Genomic DNA, 26,272 nt, shown 5'->3' on the forward strand with positions numbered 1-26,272 from the left:
TTTTTATATACAAATGTTAGTAGATGCACTACACTTTCATTATTTAGAAAGTGGCCAAAAATTAGTGAGCAATATTTTATATGTAGATTGATTTATTTTCTTTTTTTTTTGTTAACAACTGTTTATTGAATTTTTTCAAATAACAGTGATATGAATCAAAAATCAAACATGCAAATTAAGAACCCATCCCACCCCATCCCACCCCTGGTAGACTTTTAACAAGACAAAACAAGACAGAAAACAACAACCACCAAAAAAAAAAAAAAAAAAAAAAAAACATTTTTACAACGATTTTAGAAAGGATGACACAACATTAAAAGCAGACTGCCAAAGATTTACAGTTTTGACATTAGATCCATGTATACGAGAAGTTGAGAGTTCCATTGATATAATGTCCAACAAATACACCGTCCAGGTTCGTCTGTCCATTGTGTGAGGAGGACTCCAACGGTTGACTAGCAATTTTTTTGCTGCTGTGAGAGCAGATAACAGTAAACATCTTTGTTGGCCAGATAAAGTAAGGTCCCATAAATCATTCATGAAAAATTGCCGTGGAGTTAAACCTATCTCAGTGCCCAGCAAATATGATAGATCCTGTGAAAGTTGAGACCAAAAAATTGAGAGAGAGGGGCACTCCCAAAAAAAGTGCAAAAATGTCCCTAAAGATCCTTGTGAACAGAGATCACACTTAGGAGAAGACGACAGATTCATATAAAAACGTTTCATTGGAGTTAAGTAAACCCTATGAAGCAATTTCCAATGAATCATTTGGTGGTTAGGATTTTTCGAAGACAATTTAAACATACCCCATACCTGATCTGAAAATAAAGCATTCACATCATCATTAAGATCTTTGGCCCAAACAGTTGTAATAGATAAAGGTTTGTATGGATGCTCAAGAAGAAAGTGATAAATAGCTGAAGCAGAGGAAGGAGACCCCTCAGAAGGAAGAATTAGTTTGCGCAAAGGATGAATAGGCAACTGAGAGTTCCAAGGCACCCCATAGGCCCGTAGGGCCGATCTAATGCGCAAATACATGAAAAAAGAGGTGCCAGGAAGATTATATTGAGTTCTGAGATCCTGGAAGGATTTTAAACCGTTGTCATCATAGATATCTCCCAGAGTGTTTACTGTATTATGAGTCCATTGCGGACAATGAAATGGAATATTGCCTGATAAAAGATTCTTATTGTGGAAAATAGGCGAATGCTTATGCCATATTGTAACTTGTTGTGAGCGCCTTTCAACATCTCTCCATGTGGAGAGGAGGTGGGTTACAATGGGACCAAACTGAGATTTACACTGCCTAAGCGGAACCCCTGAAAAAACAAGATGCTTCAATTTATAAGGATGAACGACAGATTCCTCAACTGCTCTCCAAGACACAGAGGCGTCAGAATCAAACCAGACTGATAAAGGGCGGAGGGAAAAGGCTTGAGCGTACAGTCTAAAATTGGGAAAAGAAAGACCACCATGTAATCTGCAACGTTGTAAGGTAGTCAGTTTAATACGAGGACGTTTCCCATCCCATATATACCGTGAGACACATGCATCTAGTTTGTTCCAGTAACCGACAGGTGGAGAAACAGGAATCATGGAAGAAAAGAAATTAATACGTGGGAGAACATTCATTTTAATCACTGATATACGAGCCTGAAAAGAAGTAGGAAGACGAGACCAATTTTCCAAATCTGAAGATACTTTAGCTAGAATACTATTATAGTTTTTTGAGATGATTTCTTGTAGAGAAGGAAAAATATCTATCCCTAAGTACTTAAAATTTTGAACCAATGGAATAGATATAGAAAGGGGCATTGAATCAATTTGGGAGTTAAGGGGAAGTAGACATGACTTACTCCAATTTATTTTAAAACCAGAAAGATTCCCAAAATGGTCAAATAAATTCAACACATGAGGAACAGAATATGACGGCTTCTCCAAAAACAATAAGATATCATCAGCAAACAAGGAAATATGGTGATGAGTTTTCCGTATAATTATGGGAGAGATAGTTTCAGATTGTCGGACCGCTTGAGCTAAGGGTTCCAAGGATAGAGCAAATAACAGAGGAGAAAGTGGGCAACCCTGACGAGTACCTCGATGTATAAAAAATGGTTTAGAGCAAACCGAACCTGTAAGAACAGTAGCTGCTGGGTTGGCATACAGAATTTTTATCATGTTTATAAAATTCGGTCCTAGACCCATATGCTGTAGAACCGCCCATAAATAGTTCCATTCCAGCTGATCGAACGCTTTCATTGCATCTAAAGATAATACTGCACAAGGGGAAGACAACATATCAGATGAATTGATAATATGATATAACCTGCGTAAGTTATCCGAAGCTGAGCGAGATTTAATGAATCCAGTTTGGTCATGATGAACTAGCCTATTCATAAATTTCTCTAGACGACGAGATAGTACTTTAGCATATAATTTAATATCAGTCCCTATCAAAGAAAGTGGTCGATAGCTAGAACATGAAGTTGGATCTTTCTCTTTTTTTAACAGGAGAGAAATGACAGCAATATTAATAGATGGATGAAAAGAGCCTTGAGTGACTGAGAAATGTAACATATCTAACAAGAGGGGGCCTAAATCCGACCAAAAAGTAGTATACAATTCGATTGGAATACCATCTATACCTGGGGATTTCCCCTTATTCATAGATCGGATTGCTGACTCCAGCTCCTGAAGAGTGATCGGTTCAGACAAGCATTCGGAATCCGAATCTGACAGCCGCGGTAGATCAATGTTGGACAGAAAAGATACAAAAGAATCAGGGTCACCATCAGCAGAAGAAGTATAGAGGTTCGAGTAAAAAGAGTGAAAGGCAATATTAATGTCTTTTGGGTCTGTCATAATATGCCCCGATTGGGATTTCACTGCTGAAATATTAGCAAACTTTTCACTATTACGAAGTCTTAGAGCTAAAAGGTGGCTTGGTCTACTCCCTTGAAAATAGTAATTCTGTCTGGATCTTTGAATCAGGAATTCTGCCCTGGATCTCAGCAATGAATTGAGTTCAGACCTAACCGCCATGATTTTGCTGAGCGTATTGTCTGAAAAACAACGTTGATTATCTCTAGTCAGATACTGGAGCTGTGATTCCAGCTCGACTATCTTTTTGTGTCGGTTTTTCTGAAGGAAAGAAGCATATGAAATTGAGTTATTCCTTATAAATCCTTTAACTGCATTCCAAAGAGTTCGCGGATCATCCACTGAACCTCGGTTAATTTCAATAAACTCAGCAAATTTATTTCTGAATTGACTGCAAAAATTTGCATCCTGTAACAATTTAGGGTTAAATCGCCATCTAGTGGCACGAGATGGTCGAGGGATCAAAGATAATCTGCACAAATTTCCATCATGATCCGACAGAGATAAAGAACAGATATCAGCATCACGAACAGCTGGAGATAAAGAAGTAGAAATGAAAATATAGTCAATTCGCGAATAGGATTTATGAGTAGCGGAAAAAAATGTGAATGACTTAGCAGAAGGATTTAATAAACGATAAATGTCTACCAACGAGGATGAGGTTACACATTGCCGAAGTTTGTCAGAACAAAGAGCTTGAGAGTGTGATTCCCTTGGTCCAGATCTATCTAGAATATGGGACATTACAGAATTCATATCTGCACCCAGTACAATTTCAGAATCCGAAAATTTCAAGAGATAAGATGATAAAACAGAGAAAAATGTAGGGTCAGGAATACAAGGGGCATAAACTGAAAGAAATACAATATTCCTGTTCTCCACAATTGTTTTTATATATGTAATTCTACCGTCTGCATCAAAACCTTTATCTAAAATAGTCATATTTAAAGTTCTCCGCACCAAAATTAAGACACCCTTAGTTTTAATATCTGAAGATGAGTGAGATACCACTTCATAAAACTTATTATTACACCTGTGAATATCCTCCTCTTTCAAATGGGATTCTTGAACCAACACTATATCAATTTTTCTTCTTCGCAAAAAATCCAAAAAACCTGTACGTTTGTGAGGGCCATTTAGGCCATTAATATTACAACTCAGAATATTGAGGTCAGTCATTAGTATCAAACAGAATTACAGCATAATATGACAAAATACAAGATTGAAAATAAAACCCGTTGAGTCTACCATTAAACCACCCCCCACCCTTCCCAACACTATTCAAAGAGAGATCAACACAGTCCCATGAACTATGGCAGATCAAACCAAGAACAAACCTTAATCTGCCAGCCCCCCTTATTATGATCCGTGGCGTCAACAAAAACCTGCACATTACTGAAGCACCAACACTGGCCCCGTAGTCACATATTGACTAGGTAGTATATCCAGAAAGAAGAATAAAAATAAATAAATAAATGAATAAATAAATAAAAAGGAAAAAATAAATAAACAATAAATAAATAAAATAAATAAACAATAAAAAGTAATAAAACTAAGAGTCTCCAAACTGCCAAAAATCAAAACGCCAGCCATAAACAGTAAACGTTACAGTATAGACATGTAGTTTCTACTGTGAATTAAGAAAAGAAATAATCATTAAAGTGAACAATGGAAAACAGTCACCTAACCACTTTTAGCATCGCTTCTCCGATTAGACAGCAAGTAACCGTTCATTGAGACATTGTGGATGAATGGACCCCGAGAAATACTCTTGCTTCTTCTGGGGAGTATAGCTTCTTAGTTTCACCTTGATTGAGAATGACTTTCAGTGTTGCAGGATAAAGAAGAAAATTCTGGATGCCAGCTTCCCTCATTTCCTTCCTAACTGGCGCAAATGCACTTCTCCTTTTTGCGGTGACGGGAGAAAAATCTGGAAAGAAGGAGAGCGTTGCTCCGTCAGATGTTTTCACCGGGGCATGAAGTCTGGCTGCACGCAGAATGAGCTCCCTGTCCGTGTACCGCAGCAATTTAAAGAGGAAAACCCGGGGTTTAGCTCGATCTGAGGAAAGCCTAGTGTACACGCGATGCGCTCTCTCCACTTCCAACTCTTTGCCCGCCAGGGACGGAAGCCATATCGGTAGCGATCTTTTCAAAAAACCCATAGGGTCATCTTTTTCGGAACCCTCAGGTAATCCAACCAGCCGTAAATTGCTGCGCCTATTGCGATCCTGTAGATCCACTACCTGTTGTTCAAGCGCGGCTACTCGCCTATCGTGATCTGCGACAACTTTCTTTTGTTCTCTCATCTCCCCAGTAAGAAGATCCAATTTAGAGCATAACGACTGAACAACTGTCATGTGTGAAGCAAACTCTTTCCGCATCGCCGTCAACTCATTTTTTAGAATGTCCTCAAACTGCGCAACAGTGCTCGCCATCTTGTCAACCATATCGCTTGTGTTCGGTGACTTTGATTTCTTCTTAATCGGAGAAGCCGACGGAGACAAGTCCTGGTGTTTACGATTGTATGCCATCTGGCGAAGTATTATTAATGAATGAAACTTAGACTGAAACTTAAAATAAAGTGAAAAAAAACTGCAAAAAGGGGCCAAAAGTGCAGAGCTCTACTCAAGTGCGTCTAGGTTCATGAGCACGTAACGTGACTCCCGATTGATTTATTTTCTTTATGTGTTCTCTCATCACCACTGCTGCTGAATTTGACATATCACAACAAATCGGCCTCAGTTATGGAGATGCACATCCCTAATAAATGCACACATCAACCTGATCACTTTATTGCGTTCATGTAAACATTAAGCTTGGATTCAACAGTTAGAATTATTTTATTTAGATTAAAACCAAAAACTTAAAAAAAATCTAAATGTCGCTATAGTTTATAGAGTTTTTTTGGAGGGCTTTTAGCCTGTTACCCTGTAATTAAACATCAGACAATCCTGTCATTGTATATTTGACATTTTGAGATGATGTACTGTCGGAAGTAAAAGTGGCCTATGAAAACAGGGGGTTACAGTATTTTTATTATTTGATCTTTATTTTCTTTGTCATTATTTATTTCATTATCTTTTTCTTTATTCTTTATTGACAGACTAAATCCTTGTATTTACACCATGCTGTGCTGTGCTATATTTACGATATAATTATGATACATAAACCTTAGCTAAGAGACAATTTGCAGAGATGCAATTGGAAATATTTCTCTCTTTTTCTTAGCATCATCAGCAGGAAGAGAAAGAGGGCAGCTTCTCCACTAAAGCCCTCTGATCTCAGTGATGGATCAGTGCCCTTTAATCCTGTGTGAGTATATAAAAAGGAAAGGGAAAGGGGGTGAGTGAGGCCAAGTATGGTGACCCATACAAGGAATTTGTGCTCTGCATTTAACCCATCCAAGTGCACACACACAGTAGTGAACACACACACACCGTGAACACACACCCGGAGCAGTGGGCAGCCATTGCTGCGGCGCCCGGGGAGCAATTGGGGGATCGGTGCCTTGCTCAAGGGACTCACCTCAGTCGTGGTATTGAGGGTGGAGAGAGTGCTGTACATTCACTCCCCCCACCTACAATCCCTGCCGGACCTGAGACTCGAACCTGCAACCTTTGGGTTACAAGTCCCAATCTCTAACCATTAGGCCACGGCTGCCCCCTATATTTTTGTAGAGTGAGACACAAGAACACAATGTACACAGAAATAATGAGAGAAGTATTTTTGAAATTTTACTTCTGCAACATAATCTGAATTCAAATGATGACGTAAGGAAAGAAAACTAAAGAAAGAGTCAGTAGGCTTATAAATACAGCAGCTTAAATATTTATCTTTTATATATCATTTATCTTTTACTAACTACACAGAAATTAAGAGACTCACTGAGTTTTCTGCATCAATATTATATTGAATAGTAATCAGGCCAATCGGTTGGCCACAACAGATTAATTATATTTAAAATGAACTTGATAATATAACAGTTCTTTCTGAATGTTTTGATGAAGTTTATTTTTGTTTTTGCCTGTTCTTTTTAATATCTTTTCAGTGATTGGAGAGCTGATCAGATCAGTTATGTGTCCCCTCAGACCTTCCCATCCCCTTACTATCTGAACCACTTCAGACATCGTGACTCAGAAGCAGCCCAGCAGCTCGATTCTCACCAACCAGTGCTTGATGATCTTCAGAGAGTCAAAGAACAGCACAAAATCAGCATGATGAACAAGTATGAGAGCTTATTTGAGGGAAATAAATTACAAGAGAATCAAACCCTCCTGAACAGGATTTACACACAGCTGTACATCATAGAGGGAGAGAGTGAAGGAGTGAATGAAGAACATGAGGTGCTACAGATTGAGAAAGGTTACAAGACACTCCAAGACACTCCAATCAACTGCAATGACATCTTTAATCCTTTACTTGATCCAGGATATGAGGAGATGAGAAGAGAGAAGAAGGACAAAATAAAGACTGTTCTTACTAAAGGCATCGCTGGAATTGGAAAAACCGTCTCTGTGCAGAAGTTCATTCTGGATTGGGCCGAGGGAAAAGCCAATCAAGATGTAGATTTTATGTTTGTGCTTACATTTCGAGAGCTGAACTTGATTAATGATCATCAGTACAGTCTTCACAGACTTCTGCTTGACTTTCATCCTGAACTTCAATATTTGGACTTAAAGATTTATGATGAATGTATATTTGTGTTCATCTTTGATGGTCTGGATGAAAGCAGAATCTCACTGATGTTTTCAGACAGTCAGAAAGTTTCTGATGTGACTGAGATTTCAACAGTGGGTGTGTTGATGTCAAACCTCATGAAAGGAGATCTGCTTCCCTCTGCTCTCATCTGGATCACCACCAGACCAGCAGCAGCCAATCAGATCCCCTCTAAATACATCAACCGTGTGACAGAAATTCAGGGATTCAATGACCCTCAGAAAGAGGAATATTTCAGGAAGAGAATCAGTGATGAGCATCAAGCCAGCAGAATCATCTCACACATCAGAAGAGCAAGAAGTCTCCACATCATGTGCCACATACCCGTCTTCTGCTGGATCTCAGCCATTGTGCTTCAAAACCTCCTGAAACAAGATCACAGTGCAGAAATCCCTCAAACTCTGACAGAAATGTACATCTACTTCCTTCTTATTCAAACAAATATGAGGAACCAGAAGTATGAAGAGAGAGATCCAGAGAAACTCCTGCAGTCCAACAGAGAAGTGATTGTAAAACTTGCTGAACTGGCCTTCAATCAGCTGATGAAGGGTAATGTGATGTTCTATGAGGAGGACCTAAAAGAAAGTGGCATAGACGTCTCTGATGCCTCAGTGTATTCTGGGATTTGTACTGAGATCTTTAGAGAGGAATCTGTATTTAATCACAGGAAGGTTTACAGTTTTGTACATCTGAGCTTTCAGGAGTTTTTTGCAGCACTGCATGTGTTTTACTGCTATTTACACAAGAACAGTGAGATTCTGAAAATGTTCCTAACAGGAAAGTCCAGAACTCATTGTGGGAATATTACTCTGGATGTGTTTCTGAAGGAAGCAATGAATAAAGCATTGAACAGTGAAAATGGACACCTGGATCTCTTCCTTAGATTCCTTCATGGCATCTCACTGGAGTGCAATCAGAGACTCTTACAGGATGTACTGATACAAACAGAAAACAACCCAGAGAGCATCAAGAAACTAATCCAAAACCTCAAACGAGGTCAAAAAAACAATGTCAGTCCTGAAAGATGGATGAATCTGTCACACTGCTTGATTGAGATGAAGGATAATTCTGTTGTTGAAGAAATGCAGGCATTTTTAGAATCTGAAACAAAAAGAAAAAGTCTTTCTCTTGCACAATGTTCAACTTTGGCAAACATGATCCTGATGTCAGAGGAGGTGCTGGATGAGTTAGACTTTAATAAGTACAACATCAAATCAAAAGATGGCAGAAGGAGACTGTTACCTGCTGTGAGGAACTGCAGAAAAGCTGTGTGAGTGTGAAAATCTATAATAATCTAAAATAATATTGCAATTTGAACATAATTTGAAAAAGTTGTGATGGAGGTTTGATAAGTATTTTATGGGTGTGTGTTCATAAGCATAAAACATAATGGACTACAGTTAGCGCTGTACCAGTCAGCATCACAACTGCCCCACTGCAGTGGAATGCCAAAGCACAGTTTTCTATATATTATATTCTATAGGTTTTTTTTAATGTGGATATTAAGATACTATTAAGGCATGGAGCTTTGTTTAAAAAAAGCAATAACTGATTAGCAGCCAAATGTTACATTGTAACCATGGAAACATTTGAATTCATGCATAATGAGAGAGATGCGGGAGCCCATAAATTAAAAATAAGTCTCTTTAAATCTTAGTAAATATAAATGTCTTTTGTGGAATACAAAATTCACTTTTGTGACGACTGACGAATTACGAACAGTGTCCATTGTTTTGGAATGCTTGAAGAAAACATGAAGATAAGAGACAAGAGACTGACTTTGTGCTTTGCCCTCTTAAAATTCTGTATAAGTGAGAAAAGAAACAAAATCTTTGAAGCATCATACACATAATGCTCATAAAGTATGACCTTTAATTAAGTCACATATTTCTTTCTTGATATAACCTTAAAAAGGGTAAGACCATAAAAAGAGATCAGAAAATTAACTTACTGCTATTTTCCATCTTCTTAGGACACAAATAATACTATTTAATGATTTTATTGATTTATTTATTTTTAATGTAAGTATTCCCCAGGATACGTTGCCCCTTTGGGAGTAAATTAACTGAAAACAGAATGCTGGCAATGCATATTACAACATTTTAGCCAACAATTTAAAAAACATTTATTCATAATGTAAACTAAACATTCTTTGTAAAATTCTGTTGAACAATAAGTATAATGCCTATTTATGAAAATAGCCTGTATACTGTATCATATTCAATATGCTAATTTCTAGTGCCTATAAATTATCAATATGACCAAAACATTGCTGAAAAACTTGTTGTACACAATCCACTTTATGCCCTCTCACCTCAAAGTCCTTTACTTGATTTACTTGATTTTTTTACTTGAGTAACTTGATTATTCATACAGCATTTTTAATTAAAACTTTTTTTTTTTTTACTTTTTTTAAGTTAATCTAAATGTAAAATGAGACACAGCACACTTTTTGAATCTCTTGATTATCATTTATTTGCAATAAATTGCATATATGATCCATATTAAGCCTGATGTATGAATATGATAACTCAAGAAAAAATACATATGCATACATGTGCATGTGTTTTTTTGTTGAGTATCATATTTCATACACACCCAAATAAATGATAAATGATAGACATATTTAAAATTTACATTAACAAAAAATAAATGGTGTTACAATACCAAAATTTAGATTTTAATCTAATTAATTTAAGCACTCATAGTCTTCACTGTATGAATTAAACATTCTAATTTCTGTGACCCTAGGAGTACGGTCCCAAATATGGTATTTAGGACGTTCGGTGAAGTCACGCAGCTGCCAAAATCAGTTCATTCTTTCGTACGTTGGCTGGCGCTGAATCTGAATACAGGCTGACAGGAATCTCTGAACGGCAGCGCGAACAAACATGGCGGTGCCCATCTCACGTTATAGATCACGATTCAGATAATTTAAATAGGGTTTTAAATGGCAAAACACACTTAATTCACACATATTTGTGAATCAGAATATCAGATAGTTCATGACATGGTAAGCAAGTGGGTGAATATTTTGAATCATCAAGGAAAAATAAAATAAAAGCAAACTGGCTGTCATACAGTGTTATTGTGTCTGCATTGTGTAACGTGACAAGCTTCGCCATGGAAACAATAAGGGGAAACATTCTAAAATAACGGTCACTTAAAAAAACTCACTCTGGGGGGTCAGCTAAAATATTTTAAACTCACCAGTGAAAGGGTTAATAAAGCAAGACATCACACCTTCATGCTATTTAACAACAGTTGTTGTTGTTTTTTCAGCTTAATGTCCTGTAATCTCACTGATCAGCACTGTGAAATTGTGGCTTCAGCTCTACAATCATCAAACTCCCCACTGAGAGAGCTGGACCTGAGTAACAATGACCTAAAGGATTCAGGAGTGAAGCTACTCTGTACTGGATTGAGGAGTCCAAACTGTCGACTCAACATACTGAGGTTTGGCTTTCACATTGATTTGTTCGTGTTAACCCTTTGAGGCTGGAAAATGTGCTTGCCCGTACAGTTGCATTTGTTCATGATAACAGCAGAAAAATTTAAAATACTTATAATTTTTGGTTAAAGGGTTATTAGTAAAATATTATTCCAAACTGTGGATCTACTTTTATTTGCATACACCCACAACAACAAAATGTTATGCTTTAGTAAAATAAAGAAAACAAAAATGGTGTGCTCTTTTCCATCTTGGTCTCCGTGGACTTCTATTTTTATACGCACCAATTCAAATTGAAAACAAATATTCACACTCTCCTGTGTATGGGGCTGTGTAGGCACAGACTAATCAAATATGCCTGTGATGAGTCCTGTCCACCATCAAAAGTGTCAACACATCAAAATCCCAGTGTTAAATTACACTGTTCTGTTTTCATTTGTTCACACACTACAGTGTTTAAATAACTTTAAAACTTCTCGCAGATCTGATATCTAATTAGATTCAGTTTATGACATTTTAACTCATTTAAGACTGTGCTTGCTAGGACACTTGTATTATATATTGTATATCTTTTTTAATACATTCACATTTGGGCTGTTGTTGTAGATTATCTGGCTGTATGGAGACAGTAGAAGGTTGTGCTGCTCTGGCATCAGCTCTGAGTTCAAACCCCTCACACCTGAAAGAGCTGGACCTGAGTAACAATGACCTAAAGGATTCAGGAGTGAAGCTACTCTGTACTGGACTGAGGAGTCCAAACTGTCGACTCAACATACTGAGGTTTGGCTTTCACATTGATTTGTTTGTGAACCCTCTGAGGCTGGAAAATGTGCTTGCCTGTACAGTTGCATTTGTTCATGATAACAGCAGAAAAAATTAAAATACTTATAATTTTTGGTTAAAGAGTTATTAGTAAAATATTAGTCCAAACTGTGGATCTACTTTTATTTGCATACACCCACAACAAAAAAATGTTATGCTTTAGTAAAATAAAGAAAACAAAAATGGTGTGCTCTTTTCCATCTTGGTCTCCGTGGACTTCTATTTTTATACGCACCAATTCAAATTGAAAACAAATATTCACACTCTCCTGTGTATGGGGCTGTGTAGGCACAGACTAATCAAATATGCCTGTGATGAGTCCTGTCCACCATCAAAAGTGTCAACACATCAAAATCCCAGTGTTAAATTACACTGTTCTGTTTTCATTTGTTCACACACTACAGTGTTTAAATAACTTTAAAACTTCTCGCAGATCTGATATCTAATTAGATTCAGTTTATGACATTTTAACTCATTTAAGACTGTGCTTGCTAGGACACTTGTATTATATATTGTATATCTTTTTTAATACATTCACATTTGGGCTGTTGTTGTAGATTATCTGGCTGTATGGAGACAGTAGAAGGTTGTGCTGCTCTGGCATCAGCTCTGAGTTCAAACCCCTCACACCTGAAAGAGCTGGACCTGAGTAACAATGACCTAAAGGATTCAGGAGTGAAGCTACTCTGTACTGGACTGAGGAGTCCAAACTGTCGACTCAACATACTGAGGTTTGGCTTTCACATTGATTTGTTTGTGAACCCTCTGAGGCTGGAAAATGTGTTTGCCCGTACAGTTGCATTTGTTCATGATAACAGCAGAAAAAATTAAAATACTTATAATTTTTGGTTAAAGAGTTATTAGTAAAATATTAGTCCAAACTGTGGATCTACTTTTATTTGCATACACCCACAACAACAAAATGTTATGCTTTAGTAAAATAAAGAAAACAAAAATGGTGTGCTCTTTTCCATATTGGTCTCCGTGGACTTCTATTTTTATACGCACCAATTCAAATTGAAAACAAATATTCACACTCTCCTGTGTAATCAAATATGCCTGTGATGAGTCCTGTCCACCATCAAAAGTGTCAACACATCAAAATCCCAGTGTTAAATTACACTGTTCTGTTTTCATTTGTTCACACACTACAGTGTTTAAATTAGGGATGCTCATTTCGGTTAATTCTCCTGACCGACAACCGCTGCTCGTTATCCGAACATTAACCGTTAACTGATAAAATTAGAATAATAAATTCGTTTAAAATAAAAATAGAATGCACAAGTATCTGTGATGATATACATAAAAAATACAAGCAAATGTTTTATTTTAATGTGCAAACAGCAGCATACAGAGCAACAACAAAAACTGCATTCACATATAACGTTACTCAAATTATCACGCATCAGCAGCGCTTCTGAGAACAGAGAAAATCAGAATGAAAAAAATAATAATAATATAAATAGGCCTATACTAAATGTGTATAAATTAAATAACTACCTAATTAATATGACAAAACTAAAACACACTGAATCCTTCTATGCGCTTTGAAGAAAGGTACCGGTCTTATTCTTCTCGTCGGACATAAAAACATATAGCAGGCCAGCCTATACCTCAGTGTACCTAGTTTTTAACATGTGGACATGCTACACGGATAGACTGGGACGTTGTCTGTTAACTCTTAGATCCGCGACAAAAACACTTCACAAAGATCCTTTCAATTTGCGGTTCGGGACGGGTCTTTTCATCCACTGGTCATATGTGGAGAAACGTGTTTTCACAGCGTTCAATAGCCAATCACAGACATTTCTGTTGATTACATTATCGCTGTGGCCAATCAGAGGCGGCTATGTTACGATCCACTCACCACTCAAAGTGCCGGTTTCTGTTCTGCTTCTACACCTCTGCGAACTCTCTCATTAAAACAAGAAAGTGTAGACATGATGAAAATAAGAGATTAATTGTACAGTGTAAAGGTTATTTTGTTACTTTTTAATTAACTTTGTGAGATGAACTGCAGTAATGTATGAGTGACAAATTTCCAGTGATAGTAAGGAGAGCGCGCACTCTTTAGACTATAATTAATTTAGAAATTAAATTACGTTACATTTATTTATGGATTCACTCTTTGATAACCCAATATTGCCATTGCCATCGTGTTGCATATAGGCTACTACATCAGTAACATAAACTAAGAAAAGGTAAAGCAGGTGCTTACTCAGCAAAATATGTCTGAACAGCCGTACTGCACGGACACGCGCCCGTGAGTAATACATTTTTTCTTTCACCATGGAGCAAACGTAAAAAAAAAAAAAAAAAAAAAATTAAACCGTTTAACTGATAGTAATAATCGGTTAAAATTCTTACTGGCGGTTAACGGTTAAACGGTCAATAGGAGCATCCCTAGTTTAAATAAACTTTTAAATAACTTTAAAACTCCTCGCAGATCTGATATCTAATTAGATTCAGTTTATGACATTTTAACTCATTTAAGACTGTGCTTGCTAGGATACTTGTGTTATATATTGTATATCTTTTTTAATACATTCACATTTGGGCTGTTGTTGTAGATTATCTGGCTGTATGGAGACAGTAGAAGGTTGTGCTGCTCTGGCATCAGCTCTGAGTTCAAACCCCTCACACCTGAGAGAGCTGGACCTGAGTAACAATGACCTAAAGGATTCAGGAGTGAAGCTACTCTGTACTGGACTGAGGAGTCCAAACTGTCGACTCAACATACTGAGGTTTGGCTTTCACATTGATTTGTTTGTGAACCCTCTGAGGCTGGAAAATGTGCTTGCCCGTACAGTTGCATTTGTTCATGATAACAGCAGAAAAAATTAAAATACTTATAATTTTTGGTTAAAAAGTTATTAGTAAAATATTAGTCCAAACTGTGGATCTACTTTTATTTGCATACACCCACAACAACAAAATGTTATGCTTTAGTAAAATAAAGAAAACAAAAATGGTGTGCTCTTTTCCATCTTGGTCTCCGTGGACTTCTATTTTAATATGCACCAATTCAAATTGAAATCAAATATTCACACTCTCCTGTGTAATCAAATATGCCTGTGATGAGTCCTGTCCACCATCAAAAGTGTCAACACATCAAAATCCCCAGTGTTAAATTACACTGTTCGGTTTTCATTTGTTCACACACAACAGTGTTTAAATAAACTTTTAAATAACTTTAAAACTTCTCGCAGATCTGATATCTAATTAGATTCACTTTAGTACATTTTAACTCATTTAAGACTGTGCTTGCTAGGATACTTGTATTATATATTATATATCTTTTTATTACATTCACATTTGGGCTGTTGTTGTAGATTATCTGGCTGTTTGGTAACAGAAGAAGGTTGTGCTGCTCTGGCATCAGCTCTGAGTTCAAACCCCTCACACCTGAGAGAGCTGGACCTGAGCTACAATCACCCTGGAGAATCAGGGGCAAAGTTGCTCTCAGATACACTTAAACATCTGGACAAACTCAAGTAAGTTGAGCAGAAACAATCATCCTCTCTTCTGCAACTGTTAGAGAATAAAGCAATAAGCAATAATAAAAACAAAAATAAAAGGTAAGGGTTGTTGTAAGGCATTACGTGGACCTATGTAGCCATCAGAAGTACTTCCATATTAGGGTAGGGTTGCCAACTTCAGAAAAGGAAAATAAGATTGATTGATCACATCTTCTTTCAACTAGATGTGTTCTTACATGTTTCTGCATGTTGAATTAATTAAAAATAATTATGTTGTTTGCATTTTCCAAAACTGAAACAGTGAAGGGAATTGCTGTAAGCACTCACTGTGTGAAGCAAGCACGACCAGCCGGCAGAGGATTCTGCTTGGGCTTAAAGCCTTTCTCAAATTGCTATGTTCGTAAATCAAACAATGACATGTCCAAGTGATTAATTCCCACTTTAGAAAATTTTATTTTTGTGGTCTAGGTGCTCATAAGCCATATGCCTTAAATACAGGACAAAATGCCTTCTGTATGGCTTTCATACTGATTGCTTTTTTGATGCCTTAAAATATGGAATAATTGTGGATTGCACAGAATGGTTGGCAATAGGGCTGTAGCTATCGAATATTTTAGTGATCGAGTATTCTGCCGAAAATTCCGTCAAGTAATTGGATAAACCATATTTTTGCTTAATTAAAGAGCAATTTTAAACATCAAAGAGAAAATAAGAAAGGTTTCTTAAAATCATTTTTTTTAAATGCATAGTATGCAACAACATTTTGTAAGAAGTAATAGGGATTAATTACATAATAATTTATAATTTAGCTCAAAGGGAATCGAATATGATTCAATAGGGCAGGGGTTTTCAAACCTGTCCTGGAGCCTCCCCTGCCCTGCACATTTTGCTTGTCTCTCTCATCTAATACACCTGATTCAAATCATCAGCTCATTAGTAGAGACTGCAAGACCTGAATTGGGTGTGCCTAATAAGGGAGACATACAAAATGTGCAGGGCAGGGGAGGCTCCAGGACAGGTTTGAAAACCCCTGCAATAGGGAATTTGAACAGAATCGCTGTTTTACGGCTGTTCCAGAGTCGACCCGCGATTCTTTCACAAGCCTTGTAACAGAAACTCTGCAATGGATATTACTATCCAGAATATAGTGAAAACACTATACTGTATATTAGCACAGTAGCAAAATCAGCAGTTTAAGGCAATAACTTGTAAGCACAAAACACAAGATACTTATCTTTTCTAATAAAAATATGATTTTAATGGATAAACCTAACACATACAAACTAAACTAACATAAACACACGCATTCACACAGGTTGCAGAAAGAGAAAGTGAGGAAAGAATGAGTTTAAAGGAATGAAAATATGAAGTCCCAAGTTAGCAAAATGTGCAATTGCTTAGACCTGAACAACCATCAATCACTTAATTAACCCTCGTACTGAGTCTCTCAAAGAGGTTATTAAACTTTATCAAATGCACCAGTTCAGTTAGAACCTGGAAGTTACTTGCGTTGCCTTTGTCTGTGAAGGGAATTCCTTTCGTCGCTCGTTCCAGAAAGGGTTTTCCCGAGGTTGCTGATTGGTTGGTGGTCGGTCAATGTGATGTCTTCTTGGGCGTTGGCTGGATATGAGAGTTGTGCGTGCGCTGTTAAAGTTCAGGTCCGCGAAGACGTTTAAGTCGGTCGCGGCTCGCACAAACTTAACTAGACACGAAACTCTCAACGGAAAGAGATAAAAGAATTAAAGTAAAAGATAGAGGTGTAATGATCTCCTCATGTTTCCTTGAGGAGCGTCTGGCATTCAGGCCAGGCAGCGTCGAGACGCGGCGGCGCGAAGCACGTGAAGAGCGTTGTAAGGAGTAAGAAAAGTTGCAAGAGATAAGAGATTTGAGGAGGGTCCTGAGTTTTAAACTCAAATTTTGGACACATCCCAAAAGGATGTCTTGACCAATTAGAACATTGGCTGAACTCCGGTGGGCTGCTGGTTCCTCCTACCAACCATAAATCACAATGTTATCTTATCAGTCCCTTGGGTCCCAACTTTCCAGCTCTTGGCAAAGTTAACTTTGGACATGATTTCGATAACCTTACTAAAATACATTTTTACAAAGAATTGACCTACAGAAACATTTCAAGAATCTTATTTCTAACTCAGGCATATCAAACACAAGTATAAACCATCAAACTATTCAATAGTTATCAAAAAGGACATACACAATAAGTGATTAAAACATAATAGGCAAATGTATGGGTTACATATATGAATAGGAAATTATGCATAGAAATGATGAGTTGCTCATGAGTCCTTTTTTAGCATAATTTTGGGTGCATATATATCTCAATAGGCCATTTTCTGGGCCGTATTGGGAATGCGAGGGTCTGTTCTCTAAGCAGGAAGGTCGAAAGGTTAGGAAAGGAATCTCAGTGTGTGGATAGGGGGAACAAACCAAGCACAGTCTCTACTAGTGATTTTCCTCATGTGATGTTCAAGATGTGCATTTCTTTGACCATTAATCTTGATTATTTGCCCCAGAGTTGACAATCTCCTTCCTTATTAACAAGTGTCCTCTTGTCTTAATGTTGCAAGTTCTTAGTTAGTTAGGTTTACTTCAGACTGGCGGACACTTGGGTGTCAAATGACAAATTTTACGACCGGGGTTTGGTCATGCTGGAGTTGCTGGAATTTGAGGCTGTAGTAGAAGTGTTTTTACTTCTAATCGAATCTCCTAAATTGTCTGATTCGCGTTGAAATCCTACAATTTTCAATCAAAAACGAGCATTAAGTTATTAACCCTTTTTTACTGTCTGTGATTGTACTGTGAACAATAACAAAGTTGACTGGGTTTAAAATAAAGCATTTTTTTAATTATCAAAGCTAAGGTATACAATAAAATTAATTATTACTAGTAATACAAAAACACTGCCTTTAAGTCTTGCAACTTAACTTTCAAAACTAAAAGTTTCAAAATCTACAGCTCAGGCATAACATAAGCCTTTACTGTCTTGATCTTGGAATGCTTTGTGGCATTTAGGAGGCAAAACATAAGTCCATGCATGGTTTCACGCGGAGTGCTTTAAGCCAATAAAACTATAAGTTTTAAAACTTATAACTTTTGCTATATGGTTAACGTTGCGCATGTCATTTACACTCCGTCGATTTCAACCCTCGAAAACGGACACTTTTGAAAACACTGTAGACCCACTGATCTTTATAGATAGTGTAGTAGTGATGCGCGGATGGTGGTTATATCCGCGGGCGCTCTGGATAATCCGCGGGTCGGGTGGGTCGGGTAATAAAAAAATGCATGCTGATTATATGCGGGTGGATGAGATAAATCATGATGCTAATATTAACTAAATTTTCTAAAACATGAATATAAAGTTTGAAGGGAGTTATGCCTGTGCTAATGCTATTAAGCATGGTAATGCAGTGGTGTAGTGCCTTGGTTGGCTTTGCGTTTACCCACTTCTCTGATGCGCATCATTCAGTAGTTTCCTGCATTATCCAAAATCATGACAGTCCACCACATGAATAGCTAATTCAATCGCATGTTAATACATTGAAATATTCCCTAAAAACACCCAGTAAAGACAGTGTCAGGAACGTGGCGCCGGCTTCTTTTGAAATATATTTGACGATTGTGCCTGATGCGACCGCACCTGCTCTGTCCACAGATGCTGCCTGATCATTCATACGCGGTCAGGCTAGGCGCGCAATGGTACAATAATAATTATTGATTACTTATTTGAATCAGTAGATTAGAACGAAAACAATACCTTAAAAATGAAAAGAAGCAGATTTTTACGATCAGGCATTTCTGAAACTGGTGAACCCAGGTAAACTTCCAAAGTCCAAGCATCCAGTATGCGTTCAAATAGTAAGTTTAGAATGGCTCTAACACAGAGAAAACCCGACCGATTTCGTCAGAGATTGCGGAGAGTCGCATCCAGATGTCAGTTAATTCTTTTCTGCGTGGATTTGGCTTAAAATCATGAGTGATTAAACGTATATAAGTGTGCAGCGATGTGAAGATCAGCTGAATCAGTCTGCTGTTATAAATTAACCATCCATTCATCATATCAGCATGCAAAACTAAGAATTACATTAAGTGTAATATGGTGATCGGGTGCAGTTATCTAAATCAGAGAAAAATATAGGTGCTGGTGGGTGGCGGGCGGTTAATGTATTTGAAGCTGCAGATTCGGGTGACGATTGAGCCCATCCGCGCATCTCTAGTGTGTAGACCCCGTTTTAGATTGAAAACTCATATAATAAATTAAAAGAGACTTCATTTTTTGTAACCGAGTTACTCAAGTTACTCGAGGAATCGTTTCAGCTCTAGTTGGCAACCCTATCAGTGACTTCTTCTTCTTGTCCTTCTTCATGTTTTTTTTTTTTTTTACTGCAGTTTACACACTCACTAACTAAATGTTATTTAGAGGAGGTTTTCTTTTTTTGCCATGTTAGTACTGTTTGGAGCAGATCTTAATTCTTTTGCTACTGTGGTTTGAGCTGATTTGAGTTTTAAACTAAATTACAGTTTGTCCTGCAAGTGTGCCCAAGTCTAAATTGAGCGTACCATTTGAAACACAGGTGCGTCTGCATATGTACGCATACAAAGAACATAGACACATCGACACCTGATTTTGTTATTATGGAGAATGATAAAATCTCAATATATCATCAGGAACCACAGGCATTCATTTTGTCTTACCTGTATATATATTTTTTTTAATCTCAAGTGAGAATACCCATTGACTTACATTTTATAAATCACCAAAGACCAAGGTTTCTTGAAAGGTTTGGCTGTAGACTTGCACTTGCACTGATTTGCATTCTCTGTTTTGCACCTGTGCTTCCTCTGCAAGCAACACCACTTTCAATCAGCACTTGCATTCTGCACTACCTGCAACATCACTTGCAATCTACACAAATAAATCAAAGAAATATTGCAAATGGGGTAAAAAAGCTTAAATTATTAAAAGTGTTGTATTGAAATGAGACCAATATTTTAGGTTTCAAAATTTGTCTTTGTTGCTTGTGCCTTTATTACAGGATTACAATAAATGCAGTATTCACAATGACTAGCGAATGAGAAATGAAAGCCACAATACTTTTTCCACCAGAGGGATAACAAATTATTTTAGGTCTCAGTGTTTAAAATCTTTGTTAATGGTTCTATAGTTTAAAAAAAAGAAGAAAGTAATTAAAGAAAATTGTTTCCTGAAGTTTAATGTAATCATTTTGAAAAGAAATATGTGATATCCACTATAATTATTAATTGGATTATTGTTAACTTAATTTTTATATATCCTATATATATATATATATATATATATATTTCACAAGAAGACTTTTTAGAGCAATTAACAATGTGTATACTTACCAAATAAAATGTAATGCATCTTAAGTAGCACAGGTATATTTGTAGCAATAGCAAAAAATACATTGTATCTGTCAAAATTATTGATTTTTCTATTATGCAAAAAAAAAAACATTAGGATATTAAGAAAAGATCATATTACATGAAGATATTTTGCAAATTTCCTACTGTAAATATATCAAAACCTAATTTTTTGAATAGTAATATGCTTTGTTAAGAACTTAATTTGGACAAATTTAAAGTCAGTTTTCTCAATATTATTATTATTTTTTTTTTTTTTTGCACCCTCAGATTACAGATTTTCAAATACTTGGATCTTGGCTAAATATTGTCCTTACCTAACAAACCATAGATCAATGAAAAGCTAAATCTCAATTTAAAAAAATAAAATCACTGGTTTTGTGGTCCAGGGTCACAAAAAATGGCAACAAATAAACATAACAATTATACAACATCAAAAATAACAATAAAACTTTATAACACTTCCAAAGCAGTTCCAACTATTCTTACAAACCTTACTGGATTAGAAATTTCCAAAAAGCAAATTCCAAAAAAATACCTTTTACGATTTGAATTGCAAAACAATTAAAATAGTATATCTAAAACCATAATTGATCCCTTTTTCAATTGTACTTATAATATAAATTGTATTTCATATTTAATATACAGTAGGAAAGTCATGTTGTTCTACAGCATGAACTGCACACACTCACATCCCAAACTGTCTTTAGCAGGACACACACTACAAGATAATCAGGATCCACACACTAAAGAAAAAAAAAACATTAATGACATGTATGATTTTTATTATCGTCATGTTTGCTGGACTTTATCTAGTTACTATCTAGTTAATAGAAACATTTTTTTTTTTTAATAACTACATAACTACGTCAAAATTTGTGCTTTCAGTATGAGTGTGTGCAGTTTACCTTTTAAAGGTCCCATATTGTCAAAATCGAAATTTCCTGGCTTTTTCCATGATAACTGAGGTCTAGGGGCTATGTAACTACCTTATGAGTTTCAAAACAGTCAATCCACAGTAAACTGCACACAGCCTGCTTAAAGTAGCTGTTCATTTTCACGAGCCGCTGTGATTTCCGTAACGATGTGACGTCCGATCGACTCAGTCACCCCCTGAGCACCAACCACCGTCCCACCCTCCTTTTGTCAAACCCAGACAACATCGGGTCCATAACATTGCTAAGCAACAACAACACGGAAACTAATCTAGAAAACCCCATTCAGTCGATAGATGTCGAAACTACATCATTGCACAGACTTCAGAACAACGTCAATATAAGAGACCAGTGGCAGGTCAACTTCAGCCTCTTTCACACAGCGATTCCGGTAAATACACGGATAATGTGTCCCATGATTTGTTCCGTAATTGTTTAATTTGGTTCATTCACAGTTGTTTTCCGAAATCTGTGTGTAACGACCCATAAAGACATGTGACGTTTGGATGTGAGATGTAATGCGTACGTTTCACTAAACTGAAACTAACCTGAACAAACTGTGCTTCAGCGCTGATAGTGAGGAGTTGGCTCTGCCCGATCGCCGCTTCATTCCACTTTGTACGTATTTTTTTGTCGTGAAGAGTCGCAGGGTGACATTCATCATCACTACAACACTGCCTTTATGGTTTATGGTTTAGGCTTTTGTTCACACAGCGCCCGTTCCCGTAATTTTCCGGAATCAGCGCGCATTGTGAAAGGGGCTTTACTAAAGCAACAGTTATGTAGCTTACTGCATTCGGTGTTTGAAAAAGAAAAAACATTAATGATCATTCTGAAATATCATGTTGAGTATCAGCAGGCTAGGCTCTCTCTATACGCCTTATTCAGCCCGCCGCCATTTTGAATCGAAAACGAGGCTGTGAGGGATAGCAGTCCAGCAGCGCCCACTGTGGCATATTGTTGCATACCCGGACGTAGATTGTTTAGTCATAAAAATAAAGAGAAAATATAATTTCACTAATTTCCACAGGACAAAGAACTTCAGAAAATGTGTATTATTAAAGTTCGACAGGACATAGGACCTAACTTTCAGGTAACAACATTGCATTTATTTAAGAAAATGACTGTGGAAACTAGCCGGTTGGCTAATTGCTAATTTATAATGTGAGCATGTTTATCTTCCTTTAAAAGTTTACGCAGAGCTAAAATGTTATGTTTTACTACAACAACTAAACTAAATATCTACATTTTGTATAGATTACAAAGAACACAAGAGTGTGCTCAACGTTTTACTCAGGATTGTTTTTCAAAAACACTGACTGGAATTAGGAAGCTTAAGGAGGGTTCAGCTCCGTCTGTGTTTACCTGAACTCAAAGACCTCACGAAAAGAAAACCTTGCGATCGTAAATGAAAAAGATATTATTTTTATGATGTTTTAAAAATTAACATGCTTAATAGTTTGTGTTAAGAGCCTGCAGTTAGATCGTAAGCCTCTTTCAGAGAACATGTTAAGTCATACAAAAAACAGTGGGTAGAAAGTTTATTTTTTATGCAAAGCGATCAAAAGATAACATTTATTAATTAGTTTGCCGTGTAGAGTTTGGGGTCAACCCCTTTTAAAATCGCAAAATGATATTCAGAACATTATTTTTTGTTTCTGTTTTGCTTTAGACAAGGAAAACATCATGTTTATCGTAATTTCATAATAAAGGTCGGGAAGACGCTTATGACCTAGCTGCAGACTCTTAACACAAACCATTAAGCATTTTAATCTATATAACATCATTTGAAAAACTCTGTATAAGCGTTTAAAGGAAGATAAACATGCTCACATTAGAAATTAGCAGTCTTTCCACAGTCATTTTCTTAAAAAAATGCAATATTGTTACCTGAAAGTTAGGTTATATGTCCTGTCGAACAATCCACGTTTTCTGGAGTTCTTTGTCCTGTGGAAAAATGTGAAATGACGTATTATTTTACGGTTATACAATCTACATACCGGTACGCAACAATACGCCACAGTGGGCGCTGCTGGACTGCTATCCCTCACAGCCTCGTTTTCGATTCAAAATGGCGGCTGGCTGAATAAGGCGTATTGCTCTGGGTTCGGCTAGAAAGATACGTGACCGTAGTTACCTGTGAGTGGCCTGGCTGTGCGTCACTCAGAAAACAACAGGCCAATCAGAAGAGAGGCTCATGAATATTAATTACACGGGCCAAAATCGACCTGTTTTTGACAGAGCTCCTAAAAAAGGAGCTGTAAAAATATATTGAGATGGATTTTGGCACTTATACCGCAAATATATATTCTTAAGGACATCAACAACTAAAATAAACCTCCAGAAATGTGTACAATATGGGACCTTTAAGTCTTGTCAAGTTGTTTATCACAGGCTTTACATTTGAGGTCAAAAGTTTCACCCCTGGCTCTTAATGCATCAGTGAGGAAAGGAAAGGAGGTGAAGTGAGGCCATGTATGGTGACCCATACTAGGAATTTGTGCTCTGCATTTAACCCATAACCGAAGTGCACACACACAGTAGTGAATACACACCCAAATTTTCGGTCACATGGTTCATGGAGCTCTCAATAGTTCCAAACAACGCTGTCAATGTGTTTGAATGGGTTGAAGTAGGATAGACAGCAGTTTTACTATATTTGCAGCAATTGCAAGCAATTATTAACACATAATCTGCATTGATTGTGTATTGACAACTACTCTGAATAAGCTTAACAATCGCATTTTATTCTGGGGAGTGATAAAGAGACTTATTCCATGGAATGTCTGGATACTGGATTCTGATTGGTTGGCAGGTATGCAGTAAAACCGTTTACTGCACAGGTAGTTCCAAGTCAGTTTAATCACCGTTCAATATTAATGCGCTGCTTTAATTGATGCACGCAAAAGCACACAGAGAGAGAGAGAGAGAGAGAGAGAGAGAGAGAGAGAGAGGAGATCGCATTGTGCTGCGCACATACAAAAACTTCTTGTCAGCGCTTGCCTGCGATCCTTATTAAAATAGCCTAGATACTAGATCGCTACATTATATTCCTCAGCAACGGGGCAGGTAAAGATGCTGTTTTTGAATGAATCGTTGTTTGTAGAGAGAGACGCACAGCAAGCAGGCAGGTACGCACACAGGGGCGGACTGGGACAAAATTTCAGGCCGGGAAATCTCACACTCATCCAGGCCATCCCAAAAACCCACAACAAATTCTGAAACCATGGACAATATTATTTTTTTTTGTAAAACAATTATTATTATCACATAAAAAGTATAATCCATTGGCTGGTGCCACACAAAATAATTAAAGATTATCTCTTGAACTTCCAGTTACCTTTTTATAAAAATGTAAGTATTACATTAGGACCATGAGCTATTGTTTTATCTTGCCCAAATGTCAAAACTGTTAGCCTACAATAATAGCTACATCTTGAATATATCTTTAGTAAAATCCTAATATTGATTTTTTTTTTTTTTGCATTATCATGGGTCATGTTTTGTCCTTAGGAAAATTAACCATGGTTCAATTAGGCCTATGGTTAAAGTATAGTAGTAACCGTGTTTTTACAATTATCTGGTTATTACAATTTGTATAACCAGAGTTTTACTACAAATACCATAAAGTGTAGCAAAACCTTTTTTTTAATTTGTGGTCACCATAGTTTAAATATAGTAACAATGGTTTTTGGTTTTTAGTGAAAACATGGTTAATTTTTGTAAGGGTTGTATTGTTGTTAGCCTTAGCTCCCTCTAAACGTGTTATAAAACAATGTGAATATTTGTATGCTAAATTCCTACTCTTTACAAAATTATGCCATTTTGTTAATTTTGCAGCAAACTGGCTGCTATTGATAATATTTGCAAGCAGTTTAATGCTTAACTAAGAAAACAAAACTACAATAGTCTATTTACAGATGTATCTGACCTGTAAATGAAGTACTAAACAGTACAGTTTCGACCCTCTGCTCCACCTGGGCGCTCCATTCTCGAGTCTTGCATTCTTTTGGCGGACGCGCGGATGGGTGGAGCGTCCGCGTGGCGAATTGCATTGTCAGATATATACATCATATGAAAGCTCAATAAATAAGCTTTCTATTGATGTATAGTTTGTTAGGATAGGACAATATTTGGCCGAGATACATCTATTTGAAAATCTGGAATCTAAGGGTGCAAAATAATCAAAATACTGAGAAAATCACCTTTAAAGTTGTCCAAATTAAGTTCTTAACAATGCATATTACTAATCAAAAATTACATTTTGATAGGTTTACAGTAGGAATTTTACAAAAAATCTTAATGTAACATGATCTTTACTTAATTTCCTAATGATTTTTGACATAAAAGAAAAATCAATAATTTTGACCCATACAATGTATTTTTGGCTATTGCTACAAATATACCCCGGCGACTTAAGACTGGTTTTGTGGTCCAGGGTCACATTTGTAAACAGTGAAACAAACATCTTATTTTAGACACTGATATTGATCTTTAATCAGGCTCTTATTGAATTAATATTTTACTTAAATTAAAATTAATTAGAACTATGCTGGAAAAGATTCGCGTTCAAGCACAAGCAATAG

At 36.7% G+C, this 26,272-nt stretch overlaps 2 protein-coding genes across 5 annotated transcripts in view; both read left to right on the forward strand.

Moving 5' to 3' along the window:
* LOC141337759 (NACHT, LRR and PYD domains-containing protein 3-like) overlaps nucleotides 1–26,272 on the forward strand; it is an 887,345-nt gene that overhangs the window by 427,336 nt on the left and 433,737 nt on the right. The window lies entirely within an intron of this gene.
* Nucleotides 1–26,272, forward strand: part of LOC141342409 (uncharacterized) — a 36,325-nt gene that overhangs the window by 925 nt on the left and 9,128 nt on the right. Inside the window, exons 2-8 of the mRNA XM_073846858.1 lie at nucleotides 6,109–6,192; nucleotides 6,929–8,866; nucleotides 10,879–11,052; nucleotides 11,654–11,827; nucleotides 12,427–12,600; nucleotides 14,440–14,613; nucleotides 15,202–15,363. Of these exons, the coding sequence (XP_073702959.1) occupies nucleotides 6,109–6,192; nucleotides 6,929–8,866; nucleotides 10,879–11,052; nucleotides 11,654–11,827; nucleotides 12,427–12,600; nucleotides 14,440–14,613; nucleotides 15,202–15,363 (2,880 nt within the window). The remainder of the gene's footprint in view (nucleotides 1–6,108; nucleotides 6,193–6,928; nucleotides 8,867–10,878; nucleotides 11,053–11,653; nucleotides 11,828–12,426; nucleotides 12,601–14,439; nucleotides 14,614–15,201; nucleotides 15,364–26,272) is intronic.

The sequence above is a fragment of the Garra rufa genome, chromosome 1 (genome assembly GCF_049309525.1).
Source record: "Garra rufa chromosome 1, GarRuf1.0, whole genome shotgun sequence".
Classification (NCBI taxonomy): domain Eukaryota; kingdom Metazoa; phylum Chordata; class Actinopteri; order Cypriniformes; family Cyprinidae; genus Garra; species Garra rufa.